Source organism: Pararge aegeria, chromosome 7 (assembly GCF_905163445.1).
Source record: "Pararge aegeria chromosome 7, ilParAegt1.1, whole genome shotgun sequence".
Lineage (NCBI taxonomy): Eukaryota > Metazoa > Arthropoda > Insecta > Lepidoptera > Nymphalidae > Pararge > Pararge aegeria.
This window is the reverse complement of record NC_053186.1, coordinates 6838100-6851411: the sequence shown is the minus strand read 5'-3', so window position 1 is coordinate 6851411 and position 13312 is coordinate 6838100. Positions and strand designations below refer to the sequence as shown.

At 36.3% G+C, this 13312-nt stretch overlaps 1 protein-coding gene across 1 annotated transcript; it reads left to right on the top strand.

Annotated features, from left to right (window-relative positions):
- Window positions 1–199: 199 nt before the first annotated feature.
- Window positions 200–10588, top strand: LOC120625174 (nucleolar GTP-binding protein 1). Its single transcript, XM_039892152.1, has 14 exons — window positions 200–247; window positions 328–480; window positions 805–926; window positions 1730–1865; window positions 2320–2421; window positions 2722–2964; window positions 3359–3516; window positions 3941–4082; window positions 4556–4736; window positions 4981–5090; window positions 6821–6939; window positions 8828–8961; window positions 9478–9635; window positions 10326–10588. Exons 1-14 carry the CDS (start codon window positions 200–202, stop codon window positions 10479–10481), a joined length of 1962 nt encoding a protein of 653 aa, XP_039748086.1. The 3' UTR covers window positions 10482–10588.
- Window positions 10589–13312: the final 2724 nt, after the last annotated feature.

Genomic DNA, 13312 nt, shown 5'->3' with positions numbered 1-13312 from the left:
AATTATTAAATCTAATTCATTTGTTGAATTATTTTACTTAGTTTATGAAAACATTGTACCACTAATATAGATAGTAGAAGAATAACGAAACGTGATTGACAGCAAAATACATTCTTTTTTTTTGGAACCATACACGTGTTTACGTGTGGTATCCAATAGAATTTATTTAAAATATTAAATGACCATTAAATAAATCAAAATGAGTTTATACAACTTTAAAAAAATCGCTGTGGTCCCCACAGCCAAGGTAAATATCATTTTTTTATTAAATTATTATGTGAATAAACAGTGTCTAACCTATAACAATTCAATATTTTATTTTTTCAGGACTTTATCGATATAATTCTATCGAAAACACAAAGAAAGACACCAACAGTTGTGCACAAACATTATAAAATAACGCGAATACGAGCGTTTTACATACGAAAAGTTAAATTTACGCAGCAGAACTTTCATGATAGATTATCACGAATCATACAGGTATTTTAATAATTTTTGAATATCTATATAAAAATTTAATGAATGAACTGCTTTTTTGGTCCAGTGGTTCGCATGTTCTTATTTCTATAATCATCCCTGATGAGAGGAGCTACAGACCTAGAAATGGATAATATTGGGTTGACATGAATTTTGATTTCATTCAAATTCTAAAATTATTATTTCAAGTCCGCCTATTACAGGGTCCTATAAAGCATTCGTTCATACATTTGGTAACTTAAAACTAAAGCTACAAGGTTTCTAAATGCACCTTCGGGTCTACCTTTGGTTTAGGGCCTAATATGAAGCAACCTTGACTTTTTGCAGGAATTCCCTAAACTTGATGATGTCCATCCATTCTATGCTGATTTAATGAATGTACTCTATGATAAAGACCATTACAAGCTTGGCCTTGGACAGTTAAACACAGCTAGACATCTAATAGACAAGTGAGTTTATAGAAATACAAAAAAATAAATTGTTAATTTAAATTAAAAACAGTTGTTTATGTTGGATGCTCAATGTCAGACTATGATGACCAACCAAATTCTTATTGAAATCAACCTAAGGAGGGCTAAACTTGGTGCATCTATGGTAACAATTGTAATTCTAAAGTGCCATCGCTAGATTGCCAAAATGATGGAGATGAATGATGGTGCAATAATGTTAAAGTACTTAATAGTGTGCATTCTAACTATTAAGAGTAGAACTTATTTTATAAAGAAAATCGATTGCCTAAACAAACAAATATAATAAAACAGGTTTAGTTGAGTGCCTTGGTGGTGAACACTGGTGTCTTAAGTACGAGATCCCTGGCTAAATCCTTAGCATTTTTTTTGTATTGCAATTTTGTGCAGAACACAAATAGCCAGTGAACAGTGGATTTAACTGGGATAAAAAAGAGCCTGTGTATTACTACCACTGTATAATCTATCTCTATTCCAATTTTCAGTTAAAATTGTTCAGCAGTTGCAGCATGAAGGAGTCACAAACATGTAAATTTACATACAAACTGTTGCCTTTTTGGATGCATGTATCATTGTTGTGCAATAAAGCAAAAATAAAAAACCTGACTTAACTTAAATATTAAATTTATATTATAAAAGATAGAAAAATGGTAACTCCTGAGTCTCTTGCTGTCTACATCTTGGTAAAACCTGAATCGGATGTAGAGTCACTACAAACAGAAAAACATGTTTCAAAAGTGCTTTTTAAATAGGACCACTCAGAATAAATTTTAATTTTATTTCAGTGTAGCAAAGGACTATGTGCGCCTGCTTAAGTTTGGTGACTCGTTGTACCGCTGCAAGCAACTGAAGAGGGCAGCATTGGGTCGTATGGCCACTATTATGAAGAGACAATCTGCTAATCTGACATATCTTGAACAGGTACATACATATCTATTTAAGATTTACCTTTATTTTTATTATTGTTAACAGGTTTCCACTTGACTATATTTTATTAAAACTACATTTACTACATTTTATTAACACTTATCACAATTTTCCTTCCTCTATCTTTTGGATATTGGAGGTCCATGGCACATGTGATAATATAATCACCTTATAATTGTGAAGTTTTCTGAGTATCAAAATGAACTATCCAAATACAATGGAACTTATTTTGCTTGTCTTAAAGCTTAAATTAGTTCACAGTTCTACAGCAGGTTACTTGGCAGAAAGCCCCGATTACAGCTAGGGGTTTGGAAATCGTTTGGGTTCCAGTTATTATCACTTCCATGTGATAGTACTCCTTAACAATTGCACTGGTGCAAGATGGTGGATGGTTGCTCTTAATCTCTCTTTTGAAAGTAGGGTTGTGATGATGATGATATTTTTTCAGGTGCGTCAACATTTGTCACGTCTACCATCGATAGACCCTTATACACGCACAATTATCATTTGTGGCTTCCCCAATGTGGGAAAATCCAGTTTTATCAACAAGGTATGTTAACAATTGTAATAATAACTATATCATACTAGATCACCCATTGTTAGAACCGCCCATAAAAAGTATCACTAATACTTGATTCAGATTTCTTTTTATAATCACAAGTAACATATAACTTCAGTTTTCAATTTTCATTTAAAAGTAGCCCAAAACTCTAATTGTCAACCCTAACCTTAACCCAATGTAATTTGCAACCCGGAGTGATTTGCCACTGGAATTTTTAAACACTAAAGAATGCATGAATAATCCATGTTCATTTGTTGGCCCTTATATATTTTTATTTACTACTTTCAGATAACACGGGCAGATGTAGAAGTTCAACCTTATGCGTTCACAACCAAGAGTTTGTATGTTGGACACACAGACTACAAATATTTGAGATGGCAAGTGATTGACACACCTGGCATCCTTGATCACCCACTGGAGGAGAGGAATGTGATAGAAATGCAGGCGGTGACAGCCCTGGCGCATCTCAGAGCTGCCATCCTCTACTTCATAGACCCTTCGGAGCAGTGTGGACACAGTATTGAGGAACAGGTGACAATTTGTTTTTTAACCAACTTCAAATCGGAGGAAATTTTATGTAAAAATATATTTATATGAATGTTTAAATTCCGCCAATGGTGGTTACAAATTGATCTCAATTTGTGGTGGTGGTTAGCATGTCTAATTGTCGACATTGCACCCTTTATATGAAGTTTCTCACAACACTTAATTATTATTCTCTTTAATCCGTTCATTTTATTGTTCTTTACCAATCAAACATTAGACAAAAATAAGTCTATGAGCATTCAAATTTGATAATATAAATAAATTGCTTGAATGGTCTAGTGGTTGGAATGACCACTCACAAGGTTAGGTTCAATATACAAGTCTTACTCTTTGGCCCTCTGTTTATGTTTTTGACCGGTTGTTGACTGATGTTTTCCAGATCTCCCTTTTCGAGAGCATTAAGCCGCTGTTCTCAAACAAGCCTTTGATAGTGGTCCTCAACAAGATGGACGTGGCGAAGCCTGAAGAGCTGGCTCCCAACAAGCGCGCTCTAATCGAGGACTTGGAGACCAACTGCGCTAAGGGTAACCTTGTTAAGTAAGTTACAAATAAATTAATAACAGAAAAAAAACAAATCCCTATATTATAAAGACTAATGCCTGTTGTCAGTAAACCTAGGAATCGCCTTTATCGGATGCCCAGTTATTTAGGTGATACCTAGAGAAAATTATTTTTTCATAAACAATCAAATTCAATAAAAATCTGAAAATATTGTTTTTGAATTTTATTTATTTACTTTAATAGCCTATCCTACCTTGCACCTATAGCTAGGAACTTAAACGCCTTTAGTTGACTGGAAGAGATCCACCAAATTGCACCCTCTATCTAATGCCCCGTGTTTTCTTTTTTTGCTGCAGTGTACAGCAAATGTGTTTATTCAATAATTTATCTTTTCTATTCAAATATAGTTTGGTCTCTGTCATCAGCCGGAAGTTAATTTTTTTTTGTTATTTGTCTGCAGTGCGGACACAAACTCCGAGCTCCGCACCGTACCTGTTATGAGGATGTCCACCATGACCGAGGAGGGTGTGCAGGAGGTCAAGATAGAAGCCTGCGAGAGGCTACTTGGGCACCGGGTCACAGAGAAAATGAGGACCAAGAAGGTAACAGTCCGATTCTTTTTATTAATTTCCACCGGTAGGCCCTTGACTGATATCTCACCTGGTTGTGGGTGATGTTCCAAATTTAAAAAGTTCGGGGTGAATAGTGGCAGCATGTTTTGCCGGTATTCAGTAGGGTGGTAACTATCGAAGCCGGCACAAAGGTGATACCGAGGCACTCACTACCATTGCTTAAAGCAGTCATATCCGGTACCCTATGACTTTTCGGGGTTACGTGCGTTTTTAATTTGAGCAATTAAAATATCACTTTTTTAATGGTGAAGGAAAAATAACATGAGGAAACCTGTATGCCTGAGAGTTCTTAAGGGCGTGTGAAATCTACCAACACGCACATGGCCAGCGTGGTGGATTACGGCCAAACCCTTCTCATACTGAGGAGACTCGTGCCCTGTGGCCGGTGGCCGGTGGCCGGAGTGGGCCGGTAATGGGATGATAATGATGAAACACGTCCGCAGGTGGATGGCATCCTGAACCGCCTTCACGTGGCGGTCCCCTCCCCGCGGGACACAAAGGCACGACCGCCCGTGCTGCCCCCCGGTGTACTTGCCAAGCAGGAGAAACGCGCTGAGAGAGAGACCAGGAAACGGAAGCTGGAGAGAGAGATTGAGCTGGAGCAAGGCGACGATTATGTTCTGGGTGAGTAGGAGATGTTTAAAACTTTCGTGTTATATAACTGACCTCTATTTTTAACAAAATTGACTGGTATACAGAGAAGTAGTAAGGTCATCGGTGAGGCAAGCCTATAAGTTTTTCCCCCACAGAAGAACCGCTCAAAGTAGCTTAAGAAGTTTCCTCTTCAAAAATTGTAACTATTGTAATTTTAACGGTCATTTTCAATGAGAACAAGAATAAAACATAATCTGTTTATTTATATTTACAGATCTACAGAAGAACTACGCAGATATAGCTGAAGAAGAGCGTCACGATCCAATCCCTGAGTTCTGGGAGGGACACAACGTTGCCGACTACATCGATCCAGACATCTTCGAGGTAAGACCTTTTTTAAGTTTATGTCAAAGTCAAATAATTTGTTTAATAACACGTTGACTGCTGCCTAACATTAACAAATACAGTACACGAGTGCGGCAGGATTACACGCTAGGCGTGTTTTCAGCACTGGTGAAGCGTATTCGAAACAGGCGCTACGAGCATGCGGCCCCACACGCCTGGCGTGTTTAAACTTATCGCGACAGCTATGCGGCCTTTACGCAACAGGTGTGTTATTACATCACTCGTATTTTCTCATTTATTTATTGAACAACATGAAAACCCAACACTTGTCGCATTTGAATAGCAATTTGTATTTTTTTGTTGGATAAAATAGAATAAAACTTTAATGTAGTCAACACAGATTTTTTTTTTTTTTAAAATAATCATTTTCCAAAGAGCTTTAAATATAGTGGCTTTACATCTGGTACACTATTTTACTATATTCAAAATCGCGGCAACGTCAACCTGTGTGTAACTTGTGAATGTCATTTACGAATCATGATAAATAAATAAGTAAAAAAACAGTATTAAATACCTACTTACATACGAATGCGGATTGCCGACAAAGAAGCAAATTTTAAAATACTATGTATTTTAAATATAATAATCCTTCCAGTAAATATACAGAACCATTGTTAAATTTACTTTTAAATTCGAAACAATAGTAACTCATTCCTGAGTAGTTTATTGGTACCGTTGGCCGCACCGATAACGTTTATTTAAGACGATAAGAAAAAATAAGGATGCGGATGCATCGTTTTGTAATTCTGTCGGTATAATGGAATGCAAACCGATATTTATAAAATAAATTATTGACGATACCGATACCAATGAAAATAGTGCAGGCGAACTCAGGCGTACAAATATTAAAAAATATACAAATAGACGTCAAACTTATGTTGCGGATACCTTTATTGCAGAAAAACATTGTAGAGTATGCTAAAATATAGGACGACGATCCTATATCGATATCAATATCTATTTCGCGTCCCCATAAAATATTTTAAAACAATGCAATTATCTAATTAATTGCGTTAACGTTTAACTAATATTTAATAAAACGTACTTGCGGTAACGTATAACACACTTGTTGCGTAAAGGCCGCTCTAACAGTATATTTAAACAACACAGCGTTTGTGTTTGCCGCACTCGCAGAACGCCGGAAAAACACGCCCAGCGTGTTCGGCCGCATCCTTGTAGGTACATTTATTTTAACACGCCTAGCGTGTTCGAGCCGCACACGCGTTACGTAGTTTTCAAACACAAACGTTGTGTTTTCAGCAGCCAACGTGTTAATAGATGGTACTTCTGGTGCTCACATACATAATTTTTACAGGATAGTTATATATAAAATATAAACTACATTCGTAAAATTCAATCTAACGCTGGTTACAGAAACCCACAACAATAGGTTGTAGTTACAGCAATAATTCATATGCAAGATTTTCTACGATTTACGTAATCCTTTATATATCTTTACAAACCTTACGCTTAATATAATGTAGAGAAGAAATATTTCCAAATATATTTAAGTATACTTTATTGCACGCAAAGACACATACGACAACGACACATTGACGAAAGTTGTATAATTCTCTAATATAATGTCATGCTTTATTACTAAACCAAAAAATGAACGTCCAAAATGACCTTAGTATTCATTTTTATAACAATTTGTACCTCTTGCAAGCGTTATAAAATGTTAAAATATGATTGTTGTCTTTTTCCAGAAACTGGCAGACCTCGAGAAGGAGGAAGAGCTCCGGACGGCGGGCGGCTTGTACGCCGTGCCTAAGATCGAGCTTGACGAGACTATGAAGGAGATTCGCGAGCTCGCTAGACAGATACGGTATGTTTTGACACCCTTTTTAAACAAGACTCTTTGATAAGATGGTAGTCGATTGCGTATTACAGTGTCCATTATAATGTACGCATCGTAACGCACGTAAGGTTTCGGCCCCGACACTTACTTCTGACTTTTCGGAGTTATGTATTATCAATTTCATTAAATGGTGAAGGAAAAACATCTTGAGGAAACCTGCATTCCTCAGAGTTCTACATAATGTTCTCAATCGCGTGTGAAGTCTACCAATCCGCATTTGGCCTCCGTGGTAGACTACGACCTAAACCCTTTTCATTCAGAGAGGAGAACCGTGCCTTGTAGTGGGAGGGTAATGGGTTGATGCTGATGATTACAAAACATTTTCCAATGTTTTGTCCGTAATTTACCCTTGGGTTAACACGTTGGCTGCTGAAAACACAACGTTTGTGTTTGAAAACTACGTAACGCGTGTGCGGCTCGAACACGCTAGGCGTGTTAAAATAAATGTACCTACAAGGATGCGGCCGAACACGCTGGGCGTGTTTTTCCGGCGTTCTGCGAGTGCGGCAAACACAAACGCTGTGTATACTGTTAGAGCGGCCTTTACGCAACAAGTGTGTTATACGTTACCGCAAGTACGTTTTATTAAATATTAGTTAAACGTTAACGCAATTACGTTTTATTATATATTAGACAGTATACCTACTTAAAATTCGTTGTTTTGTGAGTTATCTAATCATTATACATGAGTGTTTTTCTTAATAATTCCCATGCCATCGAGAGAATCGACCATCACACGTATAACTAACAAGTTCATATAAAAAACATGTTTTCGACCAAATATTTGCAACAATAGTATAATACCATCGATCACTAAATAATACCCACCTAGATAATTGCATTGTTTTAAAATATTTTATAGGGACGCGAAATAGATATTGATATCGATATAAAATCGTCGTCCTATATTTTAGCATACTCTACAATGTTTTTCTGCAATAAAGGTATCCGCAACATAAGTTTGACGTCTATTTGTATATTTTTTAATATTTGTACGCCTGAGTTCGCCTGCACTATTTTCATTGGTATCGGTATCGTCAATAATTTATTTTATAAATATCGGTTTGCATTCCATTATACCGACAGAATTACAAAACGATGCATCCGCATCCTTATTTTTTCTTATCGTCTTAAATAAACGTTATCGGTGCGGCCAGCGGTACCAATAAACTACTCAGGAATGAGTTACTATTGTTTCGAATTTAAAAGTAAATTTAACAATGGTTCTGTATATTTACTGGAAGGATTATTATATTTAAAATGCATATTATTTTAAAATTTGCTTCTTTGTCGGCAATCCGCATTCGTATGTAAGTAGGTATTTAATACTGTTTTTTTACTTATTTATTTATCATGATTCGTAAATGACATTCACAAGTTACACACAGGTTGACGTTGCCGCGATTTTGAATATAGTAAAATAGTGTACCTACCAGATGTAAAGCCACTATATTTAAAGCTCTTTAGAAAATGATTATTTTTGAAAAAAAGAAAATCTGTGTTGACTACATTAAAGTTTTATTCTATTTTATCCAACAAAAAAATACAAATTGCTATTCAAATGCGACAAGTGTTGGGTTTTCATGTTGTTCAATAAATAAATGAGAAAATACGAGTGATGTAATAACACACCTGTTGCGTAAAGGCCGCATAGCTGTCGCGATAAGTTTAAACACGCCAGGCGTGTGGGGCCGCATGCTCGTAGCGCCTGTTTCGAATACGCTTCACCAGTGCTGAAAACACGCCTAGCGTGTAATCCTGCCGCACTCTTGTACCGTATTTGTTAATGTTAGGCAGCAGTCAAAAGAACATATATTGTTTAAACAGTGATAAAATATATTTATTATATTTCTAGCAATAAGAAGGCAGTCCTCAAAGACGAGTCACGCCTCATCAAGCAGTCCACCAAGCCGGTTATGCCGCGGACAAGTCGCGCGAGAGACCGCGACCGGTCCACTACGAAGCTCCGGGACGAGATGGAGAAACTCGGTAACTTTTATATTCTACCCCTACTACACTTGGGGACTTTCGAGAATAATAATCTGGATTTTTATCATTCGACTATAAGTTAGCCCTTGACTGTAAGCTCAACTGATGATGATGATGTCTGAAATGGTTCCAAGAACCAATTTAAATTATATTTAATAACAACCAATGTTCATGACATTGTTGTGTATAGTATATAGTAAGTTGGTGGGTATTTTGATAAAAATACGGGTGCATTTTCGATACACTTCAGCCCTACATTGACGCGAACTGATACTGATATGTAAGAATGATTTAACTGACTTATTTCGAGAATTATTGAAGAAATTACACACATTACGCTATGCGAGGGAGAATGAATATATAACAAAGAGAGTTATACGTTGGTTCCAATTGTATTTGTACACAAATATTTTCATTATTGTTATATGTTCTTTTTGGAACAGGATAGCATTACTTCACAACCTTTAGCCTTATACACAGTTTAGTCTTACTAGAAATGCATATTTCGTTTCCCAGGCGTGGACATGTCGGACACAAAGAAAGCCAACTTCACAAAGACACGCTCTCGCTCGCGCTCGCAGTCCGCCACCGTGGCCAAACGAGCAAGGGTGGACTCCCGCACCAGGTCCGTCAGCCGCCCCGCCAGAGACGAGCAAGGGGTCAAGGACGTGGCGGTAAGTACTGGACACAGAGTGCCAGGTTACGATCGGTTCAACGATTGATGCAATCATATTTTTTCCCATTATTGACTCCTACATTCAATAGATAGTAGATAAAAGATTTTTTGCAGCTTATAATGACTGTAACAGATAGGATGGTCAGTTCCCTCAATTCTGTACAGTCAGTCAATACCTTCTTCCCGCTTCAGACTTCAGATTCTTTCACTGGCTGTATGCCAGTGGATTGGGGTGTTTTATGACAACATAGAAAACAAGCAAATAGGCAACAAAGCGAACTAACACATTTTCTCTGTTATAGTAGTGAGGATATTGCACAACTGTGATAGTAGTTAAGATAGTTGGTCTAGTTTGCCAGGTCACCCATTCAACACCCAACATGACCCGATCGATCAATCAGTCAAATCGCGGCCGACATTAAACAGTTTGGTCGTTATGGTCGCAAGATTGCTTACAAGTTAGCAATCTTGCATTACCCACGATAAAAACAATCACTCTACTTTTGTTCTTACTCTTGTTTATGTTCATTATCTTCATTAATGCGAGAATTCAGGTTAACCGTTTATCCAGGAAGGTTGCATTATAACAATGAACATGAACAATTTATAGTTAACGCGGTAAATACCACAACGCAAAGGTAATCAAAAATGATTGCAAACTTTAACATCCTGTTATTCATCTCCACAGATGCAAAAGCGCGCGAAGAACCTCGCGCATGTGGCTATCGCGAAGAAGACGAAGAAAATGGGTCTCAAGGGAGAGGCAGACAGATTCATCGGTACGAAGAAACCCAAGCATCTGTATGCGGGCAAACGAGGCATCGGCAAGACGGACCGACGATAGTACCGAACTGTGGTCATCTACCTTTGTCATCTTTAAGTGTCACACTTGTATACAGTGTTTCATCTTCCTTTATGTATGTTAAAAATAAAGTGTATTTTAACATTAAATTTGTTTCTTTTTCCTTTACGGATATTTTCTCTTTCCAGGGTCCAAATGGTACAATTGTTGAATTTGTTCTGCTAACAGACGGACAGATTTGAATAAAATTATAAAAAAATAGTCCCTTTCCTAAAAAGTTTAGGGCTGACCTCTTTTACAGTTCAATTAATATCACTTAAAAATCTTAATTTTATAAAGTTCAGCAGGCATTCGTATATTATGTGGGTAGTTTAGAATTAAATAAAACACGAAATATAGCAAAATGAATGGCACATTTATATTTAATTAATATTATTCATTTTTATAATTAGAGCTTTCTTGTAATCATATTTTTAAACTATGCATTTGAACTGAACCTGACGCCGTTCGCGCCGCCACGCGCGCTTATGCGCGTCGGCCGCGCGACTGGCGACAGTTGACAAAATAAAACTGCAGATACAAGCCTCATAGGTACACAATCTCCAGGATTGTTGCCGGAATACAACAGAATACCTCCAGTGCCTTAAATAAATTATCATTGATGGTACGAGCACGAATACCCAAATTTTAATATATATATGTGTTCTATAACACAGTGGCGTGCAATACATATCCGCAACAAAGACCTGCCTACTCTAGCTAGTCTCGATAACTAAAGTGGCGTAGTATATGTTTGTTAATTGGTCTATACTGATATGGGAATGATGACAGATACTTTTGCAATTTTGTCTAGAATAACCAATGATTCTTTATGACATTTACATTATACTCGCATTTGCGACGTCAAGTTTTGTCAATTTAGTAATGCGTCAATTTTGACGTCACAAGACACATGTCATACAAGCTTAACATGAATCAAGACGCCTCGGCACGCCACCGATACCACCATACTGTGCTTGCCCGAAAAGTTGCGCCCTAAAGCTGTTAACATTCACTACAGCACCTGATCTATTGGCCACGTTTCTTGCAATTGTTATATAATATCGATCGATATGACTTTTTTGTTTTAATGCTACATTCAATAAACGTCAAACTTTTGCGGTTTATCTGACGTACCACAAAATCTATATCAATTGTTTTTGGCTGATTAAACCGGTGAAGAGGTCTTAATGAACGCACCGCACGCAAGGCATTTTTCCTTACTTGGAATTCCAATTTTTTACAAGAACACAATGTTTGCGTGCGATTCACACATTAAATTAAATGTGCAACAGCGTTATTCGCTATAACATTAAAATCGTCACTGCAATGTGCGACGGCAATCTTGACAGTTTATTTTTTTCATCCCTTTTAGGGTAAACTCTGGTGTCTAGCCCTTTTAACTCGATAGCAGTTTCATACAACAACACTTCAAACATCGAAACATCGAGTGCCAGTAGTATGGTACCACGGACTCACGAGAGTATAAACATCTCAGAGTTACACTGGTCTCATGTACCGTTTAGGGTAAACTTGACTGATAAAGTGTTGAAAGGTGTCAAATTTGTCGTCACATAATGCATTTCGCTGGTATATACTATTCCAATGTCATTCACGAACAGGGCTCGTTCTAAGTGTCACCTATTAATATTAAGCACGGCATATTTAAACTGGCGATCTTTCGAAAGTAGGCTGGCGATCAAAGCTGGCCATGCCATAAAACACATATGTATTATTATTTTTGGTCGTATATATAAACCTGCCATATTACATACAAACTGTATGTACGGACAACAAAAAAATCATAATATTAGACAATAATAATAATTAATTAATTAAAATAAAAAAAGAACTTATACAATAACGCTAAATGGAAGAGAAAGTCAACTAATAACTAAGACGCAATGATTAAGTGATCACTTAGGTACTACTAAAAATAAAATAGAAAAGAAAAATATTTTGAACTTTTTTACTTTCAATCAACTTACGACCTTACGTTGCGAATTTATAGAGGCGGTTTTTTAATTGTTTGGGACAGTATATATTTTTTATTAGCTGCCTTTATGGCTTTATAGTTTTTGGCTCTTTTAGCTCGCCCGTGTACAGTATGTAAGAACCACGAACCATGTATGTATGTACGAATTAAAAAAAAAAAATCTGTTGTTATTTAAAACAATTATTTTAGTACTTTAAGCCAGCAACACTGACTAATACAAATTGTTTATCCTATTTTTATTAAATAAAATTAACCGCTTTGTAAGCGGCCTTATATTTTTAAGTATTTGGATTTATATTTGCCTAGCAAAGTGGTAGTAGGAACCACATTAGACCTGAGCTAACTTAGAAATTATAAATCCTCAAATTTGACCAAACTCATGATGCATATATATTTAGAAAAAAAAGTGAAGATTTAACTATGCTGCTGATAGCTGGTAGATAATTCAGTTGATTTTAATTTTTTTGTTATAATACTTTCTCCATACTGTCCCAAATATTCAAAAAAATGTTTTTAAACTGTTTTTTTATTCGACGCGGTCGCCATCTTATATAGTCATATCATATCCGCCATATTGTCCAGAGAATTCAACTGTCAAAAAAAAATTAACCTTAAAACTATATAATACAGAGTTTAGAACTATAGTATTTATCACGAACGAAATCCCTTTTGCCTATTTCGATAACCCATATACCATTACATAAATCAATAACTTTATATCCGCATAACGATTATTTTTCTGCATTTTCAAATCTAAAAATTAATTTTCGTTAATTTACATTTTCACACAAAATATTTTAAAATGTTACTTGTAGAAAATCCTTATTACTAAATAAGA

Excerpts from the sequence above, each read along its gene's own strand:
- LOC120625174 (XM_039892152.1), top strand. The coding sequence starts at position 200 with ATGAGTTTATACAACTTTAAAAAAATCGCTGTGGTCCCCACAGCCAAG. Across the intron at positions 5,091-6,820 it reads TCGATCCAGACATCTTCGAG|AAACTGGCAGACCTCGAGAA; the intron begins GTAAGACCTTTT and ends GTCTTTTTCCAG. Across the intron at positions 9,636-10,325 it reads AAGGGGTCAAGGACGTGGCG|ATGCAAAAGCGCGCGAAGAA; the intron begins GTAAGTACTGGA and ends TCATCTCCACAG.